The sequence below is a fragment of the Numenius arquata genome, chromosome 13 (genome assembly GCF_964106895.1).
Source record: "Numenius arquata chromosome 13, bNumArq3.hap1.1, whole genome shotgun sequence".
In the NCBI taxonomy this organism is placed as follows: Eukaryota; Metazoa; Chordata; class Aves; order Charadriiformes; family Scolopacidae; genus Numenius; species Numenius arquata.
In genome coordinates this window covers 12,340,992-12,362,826 of record NC_133588.1, presented here as the reverse complement: position 1 = coordinate 12,362,826, position 21,835 = coordinate 12,340,992, and the positions used below count along the sequence as shown (strand labels likewise).

Sequence of the window (21,835 nt, the reverse complement as noted above, 5' to 3'; positions counted from 1 at the left end):
CTTCCCATCACAGCCGCTAAATACACCCCTGGATTTAAAACCAGGACAGTCCTGTAACCAGGAAAAGAGCAAAAACCAAAGTTGAAACTTGCTCTAGTAGGTTTTGTTCTAGTAGTTTTGGTTTTCAGAGGGGTGTTTTTAAACCGAAGGCCAAAGGAAGTTCGTTTGCCAGAACGCCTAGGGGACGCAGCAGATTAGCTGAAGGGAGAAATTCACCAGCCGCCGGAACAAAGCAAAGGCACCAGTTTTCTTTCAGCTCAGGCCCCGAGAACGTTAAGCCACGAACCAGAACTTGTTCAGCTCACTGCAAGCTCCGAGATGCTCCCACCAAATACAGCGTTTCTTCCCCTCCCCCGGCTGCGGCGACCCCCTCCAACAGTCACCTCGTGCAAAGAGGCGAGGCATGAAACACGCTTCGGGGTTTCATCTAAACCTATTCCTGGCTGAACTAGATCCACTCATTCTCTCCCTTCCTCGCTGGGGTCTGCAGGGGACACCGGAGCGAGGTCCACAGCCTGCCCGTGCCACGGAAAACACCTTCCCTCGGCAAGGAGGACAGACAGATGGAGCGGCGCTGATCCCCACCACACAACCCGCCTGGTTTGACTGGCAACGCTGCCTCCTGGAGTGCCGACACGCTATTTTTGGAGCGGTTACGGGACGCGGAGCCTCAGCAGGAGCTGGGATCTTCTTACCTTACATGTAGCTCAGAGCTTGGCACAGCGGGACCGCTGGCTGCGCCCCAGAAATGTTCCCTTTAACTGATTCTACACCAACCACGACAGGACCACCTGGGAAGGCCTTACCCCTCAACCTGCACCACAAATTACCATCACAACAAAAGCGTTTGGAGACCAAGAAAAGGAAACTTTCAAGTTAACCAGACATTTATTAGCATCTATGTAGATGGAGAGGTTGTTCCAGTAAGTAAGCAACGAGGTCACACACAGGTGATGGAATCATTTCATATTCAAGCAGAGCAGGTTCCACTGAGTTGCTTCATTTCTTCCATTCGTTCTTCTCAAAATCCCACTGGGCGGAGATGCCCTCCACGGGATTAATCCGCATGTCCAACATCCTCTTTGTCTGCGCTGACAGCCACTCGTCGGAGAAGGTGTGCGGGATAGGGCCGTACACTGCAATTCAACGGCAGGTGGGATTACATCGTGACACAAAAATAGCGGGTTGGGAACAGAGGTGAAAGTGTAGTTAAGGAAGGAAAAGCTTTTTCCCCCAAAATCATCAGTGCTGATCACACGCACGCCATCGCCTGTTCAAACCTACGTTCCCTAAATCCCATTTTTGCAGCATTTAGCTCAGACCAGATCCCCATGTTGATTCTCTACAGTTTCCTTCATCAGTAAAGGCTTGTACCAAGACAACAGCCTTCTCCTCAACTTTCACCGCCAGTAGATGAAGCCTCAAGATGGAGAGCAGCTCATTTAACCGCGTGCTCTGCCTGGCGGCAGCTGGAGGGCTCCCTGGAGGTAGGATCATTAGCTGGGAAGGAAGCCAAACATGGCAGACACCCAAATGTTTACTACCAAGACGGCAATAAGCTTTTGCGACAGCAGGTTTCACAGAGAGAGGAAGCTCTGGGATCACTAGTGTATCATCGCTCTTCCCCTCCCACCAAAGCTCTCTCCACCACCTTCACCTTCCCACGTGTCAGCTTCCCGAATATTTATGCTATGTACCCGCTGACGCCCATGAAGTTACAACTCCAGAACTGAGTTTTCCGAGACTAACAAACAGCAACCACCATGAGGTCACCTCAAGAGCTGCTGGATACACTATTCCGAACCCACCAGCAGTTTAGGGAGAGTTGTCTCATTTCCCATCGGGTATCAACCCATCTTGCTCTTAATTTAAGAGTTAACACCGTATGGCATTTACTTACTATAATGTTTCTGCCAGATGAGGATGAGCCCAGTTAAACCAAGGAAGAACAGCACTCCACCGAGGACGGTCTTCCACTCGTTCGTTCCTTTATTCATTTCTGCGTAGCTCTCATTAAACTTGATACGATACACTGCAAAAAAAGTCAAAGCACCAAATCATTTCTTTCACTTTTCCTGCGAATTGCAGGCAACACGCTGCTCCCCAGAGGGAGGGGACCAAAGCCTCAAGCTGGCCAAACGGAAAAGGATGCTAAAGTAGCTCCTGGATTAGCTGGGATCCGCCATGCTAAGACTTGTGCCAAAGTCAGTGAGGTGTATTTCACACCCCCCAAGGTCAGCGTTAGCCTCCATTTTATAGATTGTTGTAAACTTGTGCAAAAACTGCATTACAGGCCTGAGGGAAGGAGAAACGACGCTCTCCTTCCTTCCCTCCAATTGCCAGTAAAATTATTGACCACAAAGCTTCCTAGCATAAATAATTTCAACAGGAACACTTGCATCTCAAAAGGCTTCTCTCAGTTTTGCCACTAAGGCCCAAAAAGATTTTGAAGTTCAAAACAGCAATAGATCTGCAGAGTGCTTAGTATTTGAGAATACTCTATATGAATACTCTATAACTGCAGAGTATTTGAGCAGTTCCCAAAAGAGTTTTACACCTTCTTACTGTGACACAGGTGGACACAGCACTGTTCACAGATCACATTCTCGCTTGCGTACCATGACAGCAGTTAGAAGAGATGATGCAGTTCTATTTGCAAGTCAAAACACCTCTGCTCAGCACTTTAATTGCCTGAAATCTGGTAATTCTAAGGTCAGTGGTCATTGACATTCAAATACACAGGCTTCATTTTACTCAGCTGGACTAACAATTTCATATTGTTGTAAGGAAAAGATTTTTCTTCTGGCTTGTTGAAAACAGATGGGAATGAAGAAACAAATATAATTATTATTTGTTTTCTGGAAGAAGGAGAAATTACTGAACTTGATCCCAGGCACCCAACAGACACCACAGCAGGCGCTTCTAGCTTTTTGAAAAAGCACCAAGGATCCCAGGAACACAAACCACTGATCTCCGCTTGCGTACACACAAGGAGCTCCATCATAATTAACAAAGCTCCTTCACAGCTCGCAGGTCTGCTCACAGAACCACTGGGAAGAGCAGGGTTGAATATCTGCCCTAACAGGCACTGGCTGTGGTGATCTTTCTAATAAAAATTGCCAATAATGAACATGTAGCAGATTATATCGCATCATCACTACCCGTAAGGTTACTTAAAGCCCCCGCTACCTACATTCAACTTTCTCATCGACAGAGAGAGCAGTCCAAGACGCCTTTTCTTTCTCTTTCAGCGCCTTCTGCTGAGCAGAGAGATCCCTTACAAAGGCCACTTCGGGCAGGGGAACGTCACGACGGTCGACATAGGCTGGGAGGCTGAAATCGTCTGCTTTGACAACACCAGCTGCACATGGGAACAGAATAGACACCCATTCAAGCTTCTGACTCCTGTGCAAACATCCCATACTGGTTACAATGCAAAAGAACAACAGCTCAATCGAAGGTGATGACAGTTAAGGAATCCAGGAGGGAAAAGACTTCCAGATGAAGCATTTAAAATGGGTACTATTTTAAGAATAAAGCAGAAGGGGGATCTACATAAAAGGTAATATCCAAAATGACTTTATTAATGCCTCAGCCATCTCTGCCTCCGGCTGTCACACTGATTGCCTCCCCTACCAAATGCCTAGAAGCCCTCCACACCTTTTCCATTCTAGTTTCTGCCTCCCCGGCAGCAGTCAGGTCTGCCTGCACCTCTGCAATGCCATCTGCTGGCACAGCCTGCTCAGATCTCCTGCCACCAGGCAAGGCACCAGCCTTGCCAACCCCCCTCTATCCTCATTCCTTCCCATCCAAACCCCAGCTGTAGCTTTTTGTATTCTTCCTCTAAAGTGCTTGTTCTATCATCCTTACTGAAAACACGAAGCAGTTGCCACCTACCATGTCCATGAGCTCTCACACAGATGGAGGTGGAAATGGCTCTCTTCCCAATGAGGCTGAATGCTCTTGAAGCCAACATCCTGTCAGGACAAAACAACAGCAGGTAAGCCAGTGTCAGGTGAAAATATTGAACATACAGAAGTGAAATAACACTATTTTCCACTTGCCTATAAAAAAGAAAAGCTAAACTAGAGATTTTCTGCCCCTTCTTGGAAGAGCTCCAAACCGCTCAGGCTCCTCAGGGACATTCCCCCACTAGAGTGACTTGGATGAGTTTTCCTCTCCCCTTTTTTTTTCCCCACAGCCTCCTGTATTTACACTCAAAGGCCTCGAGTTCAAACAAGTCCCCTTGTTCCCAGTCAGCCTTCCAGGATGCTTTCACTCGGTAGCAAATTGTTACTGGGTGCAAGCCAGGAGCCCCAGGCGAGCCAAGTCTAAACACATCTCACATCCACTGAAAAAATGCTCCACCAGTGAACAATGCCGACATGTCCGAGGAAGGGCAGACACCCAGCTAACGGTTTCTCCCACAGACCTGGATGCCCACACAAGGGCTCACACTCCAGGTTTCCTCACAGGCCCCTGATCTCAGCTAAAACCCCACGATCCCTCCCCCTCTCCCTGAGGTGAGCGCGGAGCCCGCGGCCCACGCCTGACCTTGCCGTGGGGCTCACAGCGCGGGAAGGCGCCCCCACCACCACCACGGTGTCACCCACGGCGGCGACGCCTCGCGCCCCCTAGACAACATAACACCCGCGAAACGACACCGCACCGACACCATCAAGGGGAGGGGGAGGCCGCAGCGCCCCCGCCTCATCCTCTCCCCCCCCCCAACCGGGGCTGCCCCACCCGCCCATCGCCCCCGAGGGAGAGTAGAGATGGCGGGGAGGGCTTCCCTTGCCAGTGGTGAGGAGCGGGTACCCCCGGTGCCCTCCGCACCCCCCTCCCAGCCCTAATGCCCGCCGCGGCCCGACGACCTGGCGACCGTCCTCTACGCCGGGCTGCGACCGGAAGGAGCCGCCGAGCGGAAGCGCGGTGGACGCCGGGAGACGCGGGCGAGCGAGAAGCCGCAAAGGAGCGGCCCCCGCCCCAGGGGCCGACGGGATGCGGGCGGACTGTCGCCCGCTATTTTACGACAGCGCCGGCGGCACTTGGCGGCGTTTGGCGACACTTGGCGGCGGGCGGCCTAAGGGGAGGCGGTGGGACCGGGACTGGGGCCGGTGTGCGGTGGCCGCGGGGCTGTGTGTCGGCGGCAGGATGAAGCTGACTACCCAGGCCTATTGCAAAATGGTGCTGCACGGTGCTAAATACCCGCACTGCGCCGTGAACGGGCTGCTGGTGGCTGAGCGGCCGTTGGGCGCCCCGCGCCGTGACCAGGCTGGCCCCCCCTCGCTCTTCGTCGACTGCATCCCACTCTTCCACGGCACCCTGGCCCTGGCGCCCATGCTGGAGGTGGCCCTCACCTTGGTAAGGCCTTAAGCCTTTCTCTAGGCCGGGGAGCGAGGGGCTGGTGGCGGTGTGGGCCCTCTCCAGGCCCTGGCACGGCTTGGGGTGTGTGGCCGGGTCAAGGAAGAGCTGGTGCTGAGGGGATGGGGCACTGGGGTAACTGCCAGCCCTGTGCTAGTTGCAGCCAAATCTGTGAGGTGAGCAGAGTGTTTCTAGAGTAGAAAAACTACCAAGGCCCATATGCTGTACAGCTTGCTGCTGGGGAAGCAGTAGAAAACTACAGAGCTGCATAGTTTTCTTTAATTTCTTTTTTAGTGCATAAACACTGTTATTTATATTGGTGTCATTATCCCAGAGGGAATGTCCTTATTCTACAGCAGAAGGAGCTTCTCCCAGCTTACCTTTAACGCGCTTCAAAGCAGTATCAGCTAATTGGTAAAGGGCATGCTTGTCCCCAAGTAAGAGTGTATAGATGCTTATAAGTATGTATTTCTTAATTAATTTCAGTGTGCTTTCCTCATTTATGCAAGCCATTAGCCTAAATAGGAAAAAAATGAGGTCTCTTCACACTGCAGGTCTGGCTTGGGTTTGAAATCTCACTTGGTGTATTGCAAGCTTGCTGTTGGTTAGTTAACCGTGGGATAGCTGGGGGCAGCCAAGCACTCCTGTTACGATATCCCCTACATTGCCCGCCACTGTGGAAGAGCAGTACATCATTGTGGGGTGATCCATTTCCCCCCCCCCCCGTCGCTGCACAGGCAGGATGAGAACGGCGTCAGGACCGTAGGGCTGGTGCTTTCCAGTTCAAACCCCCTGGTCATGAAAACCAGGAGCCATCCTGCATTGGGCCACGACTCCTTTCGGCTGGCATTTGGGGACAGTCCCTTTGTCAAAAACAGAAGACACAGGGAGGGAAACGTGCATGGATTTTGTTGTGACAGAGAGTCAGGGTGGCCTGGTGCAAATCTGGGGGCAAAGAAGTGCTTTGGCACCTTCACAGTAGACATAGCTGCCACTAAAGTGAGATCTGGGGATGATCTGAGCTTTGGACTTCTCTGTCCATTTAAAGACTTGTCATTATTACTAGGAGAAAATCCATCCTTTCTTGATATCTGTAAAATTAACTGTTTTCTGATTCTTCTAGACTTCTTGGCCTAAATGTTTCCCTCAGTTTAATAGATTGCTTCATCAAAAAATAATTATTTGTAAATAATTTCCAGTTTTCTTCCAGTTCGGAAATATTGAGATCTTTCTGAAGCCTGGATATGAGGAAATGCAGCCAGAGGCATAGGAACTGGGGCTGAGCCTGAGCCCTGACCATTTAGGTTTGCCATACTGCTGTGGAGCGTGCAAAACTTGTCAGTCATATATATTTACACCAGTATAACAGTGTAGGAGTAACACAGAAATGCGTGCTGCTAGCGTAATCGTTTTCTGTTTTCCTCATGCTGCTGTTTGGGAAAATGTAATAATACTGTTTGCAATTGCTTTAATGTCAGCAGGGCTTTGACTTTACTTTTTTGAACCACGGTAATTCATTTTTCCTCTGGGAATGAGTAAGTGGAAGTTGCTAGTGAGGTATGTAGTACTATATATAATATATTTAAAGTATGTGTAGGGTTTGTCTTTAAATGGGGATTAGATGTCTTTCTACAGGGTCGGTGGCAGGGAATTTTCCTGAACTTTAGGCCTTCAGTGAGGTTCTCTGGTGTAGCTCCTGCTACAGGATCAGATTATTAGGCAATAAATCCTGTTTCTTGCAACATCTGAAATACCTACAGTAAGCAAGTAATTATGGGACAAAAGAAATGGCATTCTTTTACATATTTGCTCTTGGGTTTTAATACAAAAAGTTAAAGATCAGGAACCCCTGGCATTTCCCACATTAATTAGGACTTGCTAAGAAGTATTGTGGTTTGCAGTCACATTTGATGACTCCTGTGATACTTGGCAGCTTTAAAACACGGTGTTTGACAAGAGCCCAAGGCCTTTTCCTCTCATTTGTGGGGTTTTTTTTTGTTTAAACAAAGGCAAAGGTGTCAATAAATACTGGTACGGCAGCTATGAAAATTGGATTTTATTGTTGCAACCTTTAGAAGGAGGGCGCTCTCGATTGTTCTGTACAACATAACGCATGGTTACCGAATAAATCAGCAAGATTAGCATGGTTGAAACTTGATGTTTGCAGCGAAGCGCCTCTGTTTCTAAAGGATTTTGAAGCTTTGGCAGGTTTTGATGGGGTCTGTTTCTCTTCCAGTTCGGTTACTGCTGGTTCTTGGTCAAGCCTATGGACTGGTCGTATGTGTGAGGGTTTTCTAGAACCAGCCCCACGAGTTTCACCTCCTCTTCTCTGACCTGAGTTATCCCAGAGCATCAAACAGGAGCAGTGGTCTCCAGATTTAAGCTGAAAATAGAGGGAATGCTTTCAAAAGGGCTTGTCCATGTGGTAACTTCTAAAAATTGTGAGCGGTGCTTTAGCAGCAGCCTGGGTACACGGAATCAACAAAATTAGGTTTTTATTAAACACTCAGCAGTGCTTGAAGGTTTGTAGCTCCGGAGGAGAGAGCAGAAGCGCCTGCATTTAATTTGCACTTTGGCTTGACGGTTTGAAATCCCTTTCAAAAAACAGAGTCATTAAAGAAAAAGTGAATTAAGTTTCACATGGGGTTTTTTTGTGCCCTTTGAATTTCTCGGCTAATTGATGTGGTTTTGCAACCGCATCTTCTCAAAAAAAAACAAAAACCCAAAAAAAAAAAAAAAACCCCAAGCAGCACTTCCCCCTCCATTCGCATGGCTGGCTCCCCACCGCCTGGAACAGCTGCTCAGGTGTCAGTAGGTTACAGCCATTCTCCTCCTGGGGCTCTTCTAAACCCCTCTGCCACCTGCCTTTGGTGGCTGCAGCGGATCAGAGGACAGGCCACTTCTGATTTTTCAGGGGTGACGTGCGCTGTGTGGAAGCGAGACACAATTTGTCCCCCGTTGACTTGCCCTTGTCAGGGCTGGACGGGACTAAAAACATCAGGGGCTAATGGATGCTAAGGCTACCTGTGGTGGTAGCACCGTGGTTAGAGAGTGTTTGGAAATTGCAGGTGGAAACAGCTTTAATTCAAAAAAGACTTTTTTCCCTTTTTTTTTTTTTTTTTTTTTTTTACAGAAGCAGTTTTTAATTGCCATTTAGGGAACTGAGACCTTAAAAATCACACTTTCTTTTTTTTCTTTTAAAGCCCATTCTTGGTACACAACAAAAAATGATTTAGAACTAAGGTTTTAAATTTTTATTATTATTAATTTTAGTGTCTGGGCTTCTGGCTTTAATGCCAAGCTTCCAAGCCACTAACAATTAAAGCCGTAGTCCTAAGCCCTCAAAATGGGTTTGTAATTGAAACAGCAGTTGGCCCTCAGCTATAGCAGGGCTACACAGCTTTTTTTATTTTTATCACATAAATCCATGTCATCCCTTGTAGAGGAGGGATTATTCACATGGCTTTTTTTTGTTTGTTTGTTTATGCACTCTAATACTATAATTATTGCTAAAAATGAGATCGATTTGATTTCCAGGATGCGACAGGTCAGCATCAGATGTATTTTTGGACTCCATTTTAATATAGCTGTTGAGGTTTTTTTGATGCATGCTCTCTAGGGACTACATAGGAAAATTCTAGCTGCTTTCTCCACTTCTGTCTTTCAGGCCTCTGTATTATGCTGACTTGATAGCCTCAGTTATAAGGAAAAACATCATATATATATCTCTATATCTATATATATGTTTGACATTTTTTCTTTTTTCAAAGCAAGACAGACTCAGCAGGAGGAATTCAGATCCAGCAGAAAGAACTGCAGTGTGCGCATGCTGAAACTGTACTTCTAAAACTACATAAACTTTCACACTTGTGTAACTCAAAAGCCATGTAAATTGCATGCAAATAAATACATATGTTTAAGTGTTTACATACAGGTGTTAAATAAGTAGGAGCTGCCTGGTCTGACTGTGTCTATAACAGAGAAGAGAGAATTTATGCCAATAGTTCTTTTATCAAGCCCTGATCTTGTGGCTGAGCTGGAGAGCATTTTTTTAGGAAAGTTTTCAGGTTTGATTGAAAGATTTTAAAGAGTGGAAAATCCACCCGCACATTGTTTGATAAGTTGCTCCTCAAAGAAAAACAATTTTATCACAAAAGACTTTTCGTAACTGAGTGGGTTGAAAAAAATGGTAAATGGGACAAACTTTTTCTGCCTCACATTTGCCTTTCATATCAAGCTTTATTTGCTAATTAAGGTAAAAAAAATGCTTCCACTTTGACCTAGAAATGTTACACTAGAAATAAAATCAACAAGCTCTTCTGGAAACCACAGTGCTGTCACACGTCCACACGGTGAACATTTTCTAATGTCTCTCTGTCAAAGGGACACGAACAGAAAATACAGTAGGTAAGACCTAGACTCCTCTCCCAGGCAGCGTTGCCGAAGCTCTTTACTAGTCCTGTCGTTCAAATTTAGGCCAGGCTTTGACTGAGAGAACTTCTTGCTCTTTTGCTCCATTTGGTTAATGTTTGCCATCATTCTGCAAATGTCCAATTCGGTTTCTCTGTCCTAGTTAAATTGGCCACACTGTGTGTGACTGCACACGTAAATGTATATAAACATGTGTACGTTTAAAGAAGCAATTGGCAAAGATATTGTAAGGCTTCGATTGCCGTTTTATTTGCAGGACACACATGAGATTTCCTTAGTTCTGTGGGGTGTTTTCTTTTTTTTTTTTTCCCTTTTTTTTTTTTTTTTTTTTCCCCTGGGCTTAATTGTTCCAATTACTTTTTCAGATTGACTCTTGGTGCAAAGAGAATAGCTACGTGATAGCTGGATATTACCAGGCAAATGAACGCGTGAAAGATGCCAGGTGTGTTGGTGCAATATTTCCTTCTGTTTGCTCTTTTATGTTGTACTTTGTACTCTGCCAACAAAAATCATCGACATAAATCGTGCGTGTTGATTAACTTTGACAACTGTCATCTGGTTTCACATTGTCTTCGTGGTGCTGGTGGATATGGCCTTTGTTCAGGTGCAGAAACCCCAGTCTTTCCAGAATCACTCCTCTTTAGTGGATACTATAAAAGGCCAGTCTTTGAACGACTGCCAACCAGTTTAATTACAGTTGTCAGGGAAATAGCCAAAATTTGCAGGCACGTTTGCTTGTGCAGTACATAGCTTGTAAACTTGAATGAGTATCTTTTGGAAAGTCTTTCAGAAGTGACCTAATTCTTACTAAACTACTTAATTGTCTCCAAGTTTTATCAAAGCATTTTCTTACATGATAAAGGGACGCTTTTGAAATGGAAGATGATGTCAGTCAAGCAGAGATATCTTTTTTCACTTAGTTTCTCCAGGATTCTTTTTTTTTTTTTTTTTTTGCCTGCTAGTTAAGTAAAATTACTCAATAAGCAATAAGGGGGCCTTCCTGTGGAGCCACAATATAATTCTAGATATGTGTATCAAATATTTTCCCCATATCTATTAGACAAATCCGGTATCAGGACTAATGAGAGTACATCATACTTGCATTTAAAATAGTATTTTTAAATGCAAGCTGTTCCTGTTTATGCTGTGTCCCAGTTACTTTGTTAAAGTATATCCTTCGCTCTCACGTATGTTTTTTAAGTAATACATGTGAGCGCTAAGGTGTCTTAACAGGGATAAAGGCATTACCTGCCCTGTCCTTAAAGGGAATAAATCTGCTGGAGACGTTTTTAAGGAGAAGATACAGTTTGTCTTTTCTATTTGAGGTTTGAAAGAATATCACAGGCTTGGTTTGTTTTGTTTAAACTCCCAATTTTGTTTATGAAGATAAGTGGCACCATGTAGAGATTGTCATCTTTGAAACACGGTAAAGGTTTTCCTTCAAAAGGTTATCTGATTTTGGTAGAGAAGCTGGGCAGTGAGTGGGTTCAAATGCAGACTGGGGAGCAAACTGTTTCTTTTTTAAATGCCTGCCAGGGCAAAGGTGGTTGCAGAGTTTGATCGGGTGGAAGAAGGTAGGAGGCCACAAAACGTTGATTCCACATAAAGCCTGCAGTGAGAGTTTTGCTGTTCAAAAACCCATTGCTTAAGCATAGCTGAGATCCAGATCATGAGCTGAAGAGAGGGGCTGGGGTTTTCTTGGCCGCCTGACTTCAATCAAGTGTGGCATCAGCTTGGTATCTTGTTCCTGTTTGTAAGCACGCACTGTAATTTTCACATCTCTTTAAGCATATTTCCTGCTGGTTTCAGCTGAGTTGTCACGGTTCAAGTAACACAGCTATGTTTACCTTGTGCTGCAGTCCAAACCAGGTTGCGGAAAAGGTGGCCTCCAGAATTGCAGAGGGCTTTAACGATACAGCACTCATAATGGTAAATTACTTCATTTTTCCCCCTCATCTTTCTGTATTGTTAATGTTATGACCCTGGCATTGGACTAGACATTTAAATGCCGTTCTCTGGATCCTTTGATAGTGAAGTAACTCACTTTCTCTTTCCCTCCAAATGGTCTGGGGAAGAGATGCACTGACCTGTAGCCAGTGAAGTTCTTAGTAAAACTACGGAGAGACTGTGGTTAGTTCTCTGCCATCTCAAAGGAAGTGGAGGCCTTCTCTGCTTGCGAGGCTTGAGCGAAGGCAGTGTTTTCATGACTTTTGACCCCCTTCTGTGACTTTAACTCTTGTCTTATATGAAGCAAACGACGTTTTGCCTCCTTGACGCAGTGACAAAGGATGTTGGCAGTTTAAACCTGTAATTTGGCTCATTTGAAGGCAGAACAGTGGAGAAGTTAGTGTAAGGTGTTCTGTTTGTAAAAACTGACTTCTTTTTCTATTATTATTACATCTTTTGAGACCTTGAGGAGGAGACTAAGGTGGTATTTTTCTGTTGCATATCAGGTTGATAACACCAAGTTTACAACGGAGTGCGTAGAGCCTGCCATTCATGTGTATGAGCTTCATGAGAACAAGTGGAGGTGCAAGGACCCGCATGTGTGAGTAAATTTCAGGGTTTATTTGTGTTCGGGTAGTAAGGAAAAACAAATTGCCTGGTTAAGGGCAAAACTTTGTGATGAGTGACGCTGTAAGGGCAGTGTGTTTACCTGACAGTGCTTTTAAAGCTGTTTTTTGCTGTAGTGAGAGAGAACAGTCGGCTTCTGCAGCCAGGCAGTGGTATACAATCACCGTGACCATGTTGCAGAGAGCGTGGCTTAATTTCCAGAGGAGAGGAGATGGTGGAGTTCTTCTTTGTGATTACTTTTTTTTATGTCCTAGTGATTTTTGTGAAGATTGGACCGAAGCCCAGAGAATCGCTGCTTCTCTCTTGGACAGCAAGTCCTACGAGACGCTTGTAGATTTTGATAATCACCTGGATGATATCCGGAATGACTGGACAAACCCAGAGATCAACAAAGCTGTCCTCCACCTGTGTTAGAGGGGTTTCTACTGACTAATTTACGGGCATTCCCACTATGTACTGAAGAGAGAAAAATGCTATTTTTGAATGTAAATAGAATAATATTCAGTACCTTGCGTGGAAACCCGACTGATTAAAAAGGAGTGGCATGTCACATTGCAAAGAGTGATGTGTCCCAAAGCCATCTTTTTTGTGAGATTCCTTGGAAGAACTGCAAACTGTCAATTACAGCTGTCCTCATGGATGCCATCCCCCTTGTAGTGAATGTTGCTGTTCCTTCGAAACCAGAACTACTTCTGCTTCTCACTACTGTTCGTATCACAGAGTTTTGACTAAGCTTTTCTAATCTTTAGAGAGATTACTTTTTAACAATTTATGGAATTACCTTTCCAAAAAATCAGTTTTGTCCTCAGATGAGCAATTTTAAGGTCAAATACATAAAATGTAAGGTTAGCGGTTTCTTTTGGCCTGGTTTGGAAATGTCATTCTGTCGGCACAGTAAAATGCGAACGGCTGAGGATGATGTACCATGCTCATGTGTCACTTGTTTTGCAGTGGTTTAGCATGACACAGCTCCAGAGAAAGTGTTAAAGCAGTATTCTCAAATGCTGCGGTGATTCCTGCTCTCCGTGGGCACACAACCACAGCTACTGCTTGGATATGTTAAACCCAAGGTTAAAAACAAATGCATGTAATGATTTGTAAAAAGGACCGGAAGCGCGCTAATGAGTCTGAATGAAAGTTCTAAAACAGTTTGAGCCTACAAAAGGAGGGTGAAATACCGTAGTAATTTTATGCAGTCTTTTGGGGTTTTATAAACAGATCTCATTTTCAACTGGTTCATACAGTGTCTATTTAAATAGGTCTAAAATGTATCCCTCCAAGTTGAAGGTAAGCGATCAGAGTATGTTGAATCAAGGAGCCTAGATATAGTCTAGTTCTGCTTCTGTCTTTCTAATTAACGTTTGTTTCTAAGAATAAGTTTATTGGGTAATGAAGCTTTATATCAGACTAGTACAGTCTTGTTGCCTTGCTCCTCATGGTTGTTTGTCACACTGTAGTTAAACATGGCCTCAACCTGCAATGACTTCTCTAGATTTCCTTCTCTTTCTACCCAAAAATGTTGATTTTTTTGGTTGATTTTTTTTTTTTTGGTTAACTTATTTTAAGATCCAAGTGTCCACCAAATGACTGGCCTCTCTCCAAGTTCCTTCTTTTTTTTTTTAGTGTTCTTATTTTAAAACATGAGGGGCAGGATTGTCAAAACCTCTTGGTCTACCTCTGCTTCTGTTTAAATAAGCCCAAGTTTTTCCTCTTGGTCTTGGTGAGAGACGGGATACGGCTAAAATCCCGTTCTGAAGTAGTGAACAGAACCAGGATGCCTCCAGTGGGGTCCCGCTGCAGAGTTCCCGGCGGTTCAGATGCCACGAGGCAAGGTCTGAGGTTGACTCCCTGTCCCAAGGAGGAGATGAAGATTTGAAGGGTCGGGTTTGTCTCCCCGCTGTGCGGTAGTAAGGTGTGATGGGGGTTACAAAAGGGACTGGCGCTTAGTCAAGAGCCTTTCCTACGTGTGAGTCGGATACGCTTGCAGGAAAGGAAAAATGTTTTCACTTTTTCGAGGAAAACATGTATCTAGCTCACAAGCAGCAAGACAAACACGTTCCTGTGGCTGTTTTACTACACATCCCTGGCTGTTTGAAAAGATGTCCACGGTATACGTTCGGCGTAGACTCTGGAAACGGCCCACGTTGCAGGAAGAGGACTTTTGTGCTTTGTACAAACACCTCCTGAAATCTAACCGATTGTTCCAGAGGCAGATGTTACCGTGGCGAGACGTCTTACGTGAGACTGTCAGCGCTGCCGTATACGCTGGTCTGTCTCCTGAGCCACAGGAAATGCATTTCTTGTTCTCGTATTCTTTGGAACTAGATGTCGTAATCAAGCTTTGATCGTGTATATGCTAATGCAGTCTAATCTCTCCCCCCTCACCCTTGTAAGACAAAGCAAAATGTGTATCATCAGTCTGTAACCCGATGGAAACGCTCCCTGTGACTAACCGTTGAGACACGTTGCTGGAAGGGGAGCAGCTTTTAATGCCTTGTCTTTCCCCTTTTTTTTTTTTTTTTTAATCTTCTGTTTGCTTTTAAATGAGGTCCTTTGAGTGTTTTGCCACCGGTGGAAGCCCAGGCTGGCTTTAAGCAAAAAGGACAGGCGCTGCGGTGCTCAGATCTTATCTCACCTGTCCTATTTGCTTTGAAGGCTGGACAAAAGGCAGCAATTTCATAAAGCATAGGCAGGCTGCAGCCACGGTGGCTCTTGTGAAAGAACGAGGAAGCTGCCGGGCTCGGGGAAGGCTGTGTTCCCCTTTCCTGCTGATGTACCAAACTTGCCTGCAGGAGCAAATGCTGGTTTCCCGGCCGGCGGATTGGTTGGATTCATCGGAGGAATTCAAGGTAAATGCTTTTAAAACTTCTGGGGGAAGAAATCTTGGGGAAAGCATATGTGTCCCAGTTGCTGCAGCCCTCGTGATAGCTGGGAAGACAGCACTGTGAATGCGTGTCTTACTCTTTTTTTTGTCTTGTTAACAATTAATGATGCGTAGGATTAATTTTTTTTTTTTTCCCCCTATTCACCAAGATTTTGGGATTTGGCATTTGCCTGCCCAGATGTTTAACTCCCAGCTCTTCACCTCATCCACAGGACGTCAAGCACTTGGAAGTGCAAAATTATTCCCATGTGGGGTTCTCTTCTCCACTCGCAACCCTAATATTTCAAAACAGTAATAAACAGACCCAGCAAGTATCTGAAAATACCAGTCCAGAGTGCTTGGGTTTCTGAGTGGGAGAACTCATGCTACACTTTGCTGGATCCATGTGAGTGCTCACCTGGAATCCTTTAGTCACAAGGAGGAGAAGGAAGAGCCTTGAGCGCATGTTGCTTCAAGCTCCCATTTGGTTTGAAATCAAGGATCAGAGTGACCTGAGACCGAGGCAGCCACGAGGTGTGTCCCCAGGTGTGCCACCAGCTGATGGCCTGGGGCACTTCCAGCTGTGGTCAAAAGCTCCACATACAGATCCAGCTTGAGAAACCCAGAAGGGAGCAGAGAGTTTGGGAGTTAATTTTCGCCTTAAAATTCCTTGGAGAATCGGTGGCTGGTTGGGGTTAGGTGCGTGTCAGGAACGGTCTCTGTCCCTCCTGGCTTGTGTGGTGTCACGAGTGGGAAGGGCAGGTGGGTGACAAGAGCCAAGGGGTGTCTTTGATCAGCTTTTCACGCTCACGAGTGGGATAACTCTTCCCAGGGAACGTGCTGGTGCCGTGTTCTCCCTGAGCTCGTTGTTCTGTGTATATGAGGGCTTTAGGGTCTTTTTTTCCTTCGCTCAGCCAGTGAAGCAGTCTGCCACTGGAGTTCTTCCCCCTTCCCTCCTCCCCTCTGCCGGCTGAGCTGCTCGGGGGGATGTTCCCTCAGCCTATGTCAGCGTGAAAAGGAGTGCAGACCTCCCGCCTAACCTGTTTCGGCTCACTAGAGCTGGTGCAGGAAGCAGGCGAGCGGTCGGGCTGGCAGGACGGAGGAGCCACAACCTCTTTGCCTGGCACAGCTGGAGCCGGGAGCGGACAGATGTGCAGAGCCCAGCCCTGCTCCGCGTTGGAGATGCACCGTGAGAGGTGCCCCCCCCCGCCCTCGAGAATTCCTTACCGAAGCGGCAGAGATGCGCACCGGGGAGAGGTGACAGTGACAGATGCAGGAAGCAAAGCCGGGTCTCTTTGCTCCCTGGCTCGAGGCCTAATCGCTGCACTCTGCTGCTATTTGTGAAAGGTCTGGAGATGCTGGGGTGGAGGGCATTGCCCACGCGGAAAGAGCATGCCAATGCTAATGGAGGAGGCTGTTAGCCGGGTGGACTTGCGGTTGACTGCAGCTTGGAAAGTGGCCTCAAGGGGAAATGCTCTCAGCCTGCATTTGTGAACTGCGCCTCTGGTTTGGGTTTTAATTCCGCTCCTGGAGCGGGACCCGAGTCGCCCACCCTTGCCTGTAGGAGCTGTAGGGAGCTGGTCCCGATCGGGCGGACCGGGCTGGGCAATCTCCTTCCTTCCCACCCTGCCCGGGCTTTGTTACTCCCCACTCAAGTGAAGCATCTCGGCACACCGTGCTCCTGCCCTGCAAATTCCTCGTTTGCTTTACCCATCGCCCTCCCGCAGCGGGCGGTGATTTCACTGTGCCGACGTGTCCGCTGAGGAACTTCATCGATTTATTTCTTGGTCGTTTTTTGTGGTTGGTTTTTTTTTTTTTTTTTTTTTTTTGCTGTCACTTTTAGACCACATTTTCACCCAGCCTTCTCATCCCAAAGTACACCCCAGCTGCAGATTTCCCTTTGGTTTTCAGCCGTCGCCCTGTGACAGGCGGCGGAGGTGGATTCGGAGAGGAACGGAGGCAGGTTGCCGGCAGGGCTTTCCGACAAAGAAACCGGCGGGAAAGGTGACAGCGATCCGCGCTCCTGCGTGGTGAGCGTGGCACTTTGCAATCTGCCGGAGCTGTGATGAGGGAGGCAGGGAATGCTGCTCTTTGGGAAAAAAAACACCCGGTAGGTGGGCTGGGGGTAACGGGTAACTCCTTGAGTGCTTCCGGGCAGCGCCGTGCCGGCTGCAGCGTGGCAGCACTTTAGCTGGATGCGGGCAGGACCGGTGCCAGGGATGTCCCGGTCTGCGCAGCATCAGCCCACCAGGGCCAAGAGAAACAGCGCAGCCCTTCCTAGAAATGCGCTCCGGAGCTTAAAAGATGGACCTAATTGAAAAAATGTATCGAGGTTGTACCAGGGGATAAAAGGGAAAGCTGGGCCGAGATTAACGGGGAAGCTCAGCGAGCCGAGAAGCCTGGCAGTCGTGGCCAGGTCCCTAAGCCAATTCCCAGCCACGGCCTCCCAGCCGCCCGCTGAATCCATGCCCAGCAGGGAGGTGGTTTGCTCTGGATGCAGGTCTGGCAGGAGGGCCCGGCACGCTCTGGTTTTGTGCTTCAGGTAGGTGCTTGCTTTCCCCTTCGCTTCCTACCCGCCACCATGGCAGCTTCTGGCTCGCTCCCGAGGGCTGCTGCCGCGGCCCCGTGGATTCTCTTCGGGGGGTGTTTTTCCGCCTGCACCGTTCCTGCCGGTTGTTCGGTCTGACGGTCCTGCCAACAGCCCGTGCTTGGGGAATGCTGGAGCTGCTCCAGTTTCCCCGGAGCCTGCATCTTCAGCTGATTCCTCGTGACATCCCTCCTCCCTTCCCACGCCTGGCATCCCCTCCGGGTACCGCTTGCCTGCACTGGATGGCTGCGAGCCTCCCCCCGGCGTGGGGCTCCGGGAGAGTTTCTTTTCCCCTTCCAGCACCTACTGTCTTGTTGCCACTTCCAGCTTCAGCAAGTCCCATGCAGTGGCCCTTCTAGGGTGATTTCTGAGCCAGGCTGGGACCAGCCTGTTCCCCTGCCCAGGGCAGAAGTGGGGAGCAGGCTGCCTGGTTTCTCTGTTAGCATGGAGCCAGGGTGACATGTGGCCTGCGTTAGCAGACCCTGGGACTCCGTGACCCAGAAAGCTGCTTCTCATCCCTCCTTTCTAAAACCAGTCCAGCTGGTCCTCGCAGGAGCAGCTCCTTCCAAGGGAGCCAGCTGAGCAGTTCTGTGGTGGGCTCTCTGGGCTCTGCTCCGTCGGGTTCTCCAGCCAAAGCTTGTCTTGTGGCCGCCGTTTGCAAAATACATCCCTTTCCCTGTGGTTCCTCTGGTGTCTGGGAAGCTGTGAGCTCACCCTGCCCTTCCCCTTCCAGCAAAGTTATGAGGCTGCCCTCCATCCTCACTCCTTCGTGGGTGCTTCAGCCCCCTCCACCCTCCTCTGCACCAGGGCAGGAATGGGGCTGGTGGGTGGTGAGCACTGAGCTCAGGGAGAAGAGCAGCCCAGCTGGCAAACGGAAACCAGTCACTGGCCACATTAGAGGACCGCCCAAGGTGGTTGCCTGGGCAGGAGAGACAAATCTTCATCTGGAGAAGTCAGCCAGCTCCATACCAACCCACCAAGGAAGCTTTAGGAGTCCACCCTCTCCTTCCCCCTGGCCTGCTGGCTCATGGTGGGGTTTGGCTGGTTGCCCTGATGCTCAGTGTGTCCCAGCCCTGGCCCTGCCACAGGCACTGGGAGCTCCTCAGAGGTGACCTGGAGTGGAGGCAAGGCTGTGTGAGGGTCCCATGGTGCCTGTGGAAAGGGGATGTCTGGCTCATGGGGCTACTCCCCTGTTCAGGACTCTGATCTGCCTAACGCTGGTCATCTGGGGGCTTTTGCCCAGAGAAGTTATGGATGCTCCATCCCTGGAGGTGCTCAAGGCCAGGCTGGAGGGGGCTTTGAGTAACCTGGTCTAGTGGGAGGTGTCCCTGCCCATGGCAGAGGGGTTGGAGCTCAAGTCTTTAAGGTCCCTTCCAACCCGAACCATTCTGTGATTCTCCAGTAGTGAACAGGACTGCACACCAGAGGGTCTCCAAGTTGTACCCAGCCACCTCGAGGTGGCCAACTCCCCCACCCTGTGATCTTGCCCAAGGGTGTCTTTGTTTCCCAGCCCGTGTGAGGAGAGGAAGGGGTGTGCGATGCTGTGTTGGTGCCTTATCGGGTGTCACCACACCAGCTGGAGCCAGTACTGCAGCCCGCAGAGCTAACCACAGGTATTTTAGCAGGCTGATGTTTATGTTTACCTCCCTGCCGCAGCAAGCCATCGCTCTCCGTCCCTTGCAGTTTTTAGCAACAACTGCCGCTCCAGGACAGGCTAAATCCAGCCCTCTCAGGTCTGGGGCTGTTTGTTCTCACCCAGCAGCAGCAAACTGGTGGTTTTGGAGAGAGGCATCGAAATAGCGAATGCGGAGGGGGGGGATTTCTGCACCTCGGGCTGGATTTGTGCCGCAGAGTCAGGGCTGCCGGGGAGGGGTCCCTGGCCCCCGTGGGATGCTGTGTGCGCTGAGGTTGGGATGGGATCCAGAAAGACCAGGCTTGCCAGGCTCTGGTTTAAACCTTGTCCTCTAGCTCTTGGACTTTGCAGCTGAACAGGCAAAAAAAAAAACATGAGCCACTTAATTTGTGTTTTTTTCTGGGGCAAAACTGGAGCCGCGGGTTGCAAACGCCTCTGCCCTGGTCTCTGTGTTCAGGAGCGGTGCCTGCAGCTGGGGCTGCAGCCTTTCCCCCGTGCCGTCTGCCCACCTCTCGAGCTCGAAGCTTTGCAATAACTCAGATATTTGATAAATCAGAGGAGCCGGGTGGGGAAGGAAATCAGCCCTTTCCATATTTGTGATTTTCACCAAACAAAGCAGGACTGGGCCAGCAGAAACTGGAGCAAAACCACCCCTTTCCCCTCTCTGCTCCTCTTTATGCCCGTCCCAGCGAGGCTTGGTCTTGTGTGTGGGGCTCTGATCTTGCCGGAGACCTCCCAAGCTCCTGGGATCGGTTCGCTCCCATCTCCAGGCGAAGTTCAAAGCTTTCCCCTCATTCCTGCCTGCAGCCGCAGGGTGTTTAATGTGCAGCCGGCATTCCCCGCACGCTGGCGCCCTGGATGTGAACCGCTGCTTTTCAGCTCTGTCTGAAAAGGAGCCGTCTCGGGGCCTCGCCTCTTAATTGCGGAGGAGGTGAACATGAAAAAGCCTCTGGCTGCTTCTAATGCAGGCAAAGGCAGCAGCTCTGGAGGCAGAGCCTTTGCCCAGGCATCCTCGCAGCAGGGTGGTACCCAACCCGGAGTTCTCACCCTGAGGGTGGTGAGAAACCCTCTGCCTGGTGCTGTTTCTGCTGCCAGGCTAGTTTTTAGGCTGCCAGGTCAGATGGGAGGGGGAAAAGACCGTTTCTGGAAGCTGACGAAGGTGAAGATGCTTCCAGAGGCTGGGAGCATCACTGCTCTCTAGACATTAGGATCTCCGGGATGCCGATGGGTCATGCCAGAGCTGGGTGTGGGACCCTCATACCAAACTGGTACTTGCCTTTCTAGGCACTTGGTGGCCTCTCCAACTGCTTGTAGGGATGCTTGGTGGTCTGGGGGCTTTGTCTGCAGGCGAGGGGCACTCCTGCTCTTCTGTCTCTCAGCACCAGGCTGGATTGTGCAGTGGGGTGAGAGTAAAGCAGCGATTCCTCATCACCCAAGGGCTTTGCTGGGCTTGGATGGGGCTGGAGGGGGGGGACGGATGGGAGGAGCTGGGACTCCGCTAACCTGATTAACCAGGTTAGAAACCAACCTTGCAAAAGCCCAAGCCATCTCGCTGCAACCTCCTCCCACCCTCTCAAGGCACGGCTGGTCCTGAGTAGGAACCCCCCCACCCAGCCTCGCTCCCCTCCTGCATCTGAGAGCAGCCGGGCACGGTGGGGAGGTGGGATGCGACGGCAGGCATCGTGTCTCCAGCTCCCGGGACCAGGTAAGTGTCACCCCCTCGGAGCGCCGCGGCCGGCTTCGGTCCCTCTCCCTGGTGCACCCCCAGCCCCATGTGCCGGTTGAGCATCCCCCCTCCGCCGCTGCTCTAGTGCCGCTTGCGATGAGTGTCTGGGGGTTTTTGGAGCGTGAACTCATCAGGAATGCAAATACTTCTTGGCCTGGTGCCGGCACGGGAGCAAAGTTGAAGCCCCAGCACCAGCCAGCAGAAATCCTCTTCGGTGGAGTGTGTGCTGAAACGGCGGTGGGGGGGGGATTTCTCTGCCTGAGCATCTCTCCCGGTGCTGGTGGTCAGCCACAGCAGGGATGCAGGGCTACGAGCCAGTGGCGGTGGGAGGTGTGGGGGCTGCTGTGTCCTGTAAGGGCTTGGCCACGGGGGTCCGGTCCCAAAGGAGACCACCCCCCAGCGTCGTGGGCCTAGGTCTCCCCAGCACAACCCTCCTCCAGTCCCGAGCAGCTGGGGTGCCTGGTGGTGTCAGCCACCAGCAGGTGCCAAAAACCAGAGAACTTGCCTCAAAACAGGTTTCTTGATAATTAGGCAGCTGCTGCGATAGCTGCAAAGTGTGGGTCCCGGAGGGGCTCTGCTCCCAGCCCTGGCACAGCTTCCCAGGCACAGGGAGGTCATGGCTCAGGGTGTCTGCGGGGAGCTGATAAAAAAATGCAG

General features: G+C 49.3%; 2 protein-coding genes across 2 annotated transcripts; one reads left to right on the top strand and one right to left on the bottom strand.

The window, feature by feature from the left end:
• Positions 1 to 849: 849 nt before the first annotated feature.
• COX4I1 (cytochrome c oxidase subunit 4I1) lies at positions 850 to 4,918 on the bottom strand. The gene is made up of 5 exons (XM_074157949.1): positions 4,875 to 4,918; positions 3,898 to 3,977; positions 3,194 to 3,361; positions 1,901 to 2,032; positions 850 to 1,136 (listed from the first exon to the last, which is right to left on the bottom strand). The coding sequence occupies exons 2-5, from the start codon at positions 3,974 to 3,976 to the stop codon at positions 1,000 to 1,002; spliced, it is 516 nt and encodes a 171-aa protein (XP_074014050.1). The 5' UTR covers position 3,977; positions 4,875 to 4,918; the 3' UTR covers positions 850 to 999.
• Positions 4,919 to 5,059: 141 nt separating this feature from the next.
• On the top strand, positions 5,060 to 13,950 carry EMC8 (ER membrane protein complex subunit 8). Its single transcript, XM_074158038.1, has 5 exons — positions 5,060 to 5,364; positions 10,161 to 10,237; positions 11,655 to 11,724; positions 12,249 to 12,343; positions 12,624 to 13,950. The coding sequence occupies exons 1-5, from the start codon at positions 5,155 to 5,157 to the stop codon at positions 12,781 to 12,783; spliced, it is 612 nt and encodes a 203-aa protein (XP_074014139.1). The 5' UTR covers positions 5,060 to 5,154; the 3' UTR covers positions 12,784 to 13,950.
• Positions 13,951 to 21,835: the final 7,885 nt, after the last annotated feature.

Coding starts and splice junctions, on each gene's coding strand:
- COX4I1 (XM_074157949.1), bottom strand. CDS start 3,976: ATGTTGGCTTCAAGAGCATTCAGCCTCATTGGGAAGAGAGCCATTTCC. Junction 2,033..3,193: donor TGTCGATGAGAAAGTTGAAT/GTAGGTAGCGGG, acceptor CTTTTTTTGCAG/TGTATCGTATCAAGTTTAAT. Junction 1,137..1,900: donor CATCTGGCAGAAACATTATA/GTAAGTAAATGC, acceptor GTTGAATTGCAG/TGTACGGCCCTATCCCGCAC.
- EMC8 (XM_074158038.1), top strand. CDS start 5,155: ATGAAGCTGACTACCCAGGCCTATTGCAAAATGGTGCTGCACGGTGCT. Junction 10,238..11,654: donor GAACGCGTGAAAGATGCCAG/GTGTGTTGGTGC, acceptor CTTGTGCTGCAG/TCCAAACCAGGTTGCGGAAA. Junction 12,344..12,623: donor AGGTGCAAGGACCCGCATGT/GTGAGTAAATTT, acceptor TTTATGTCCTAG/TGATTTTTGTGAAGATTGGA.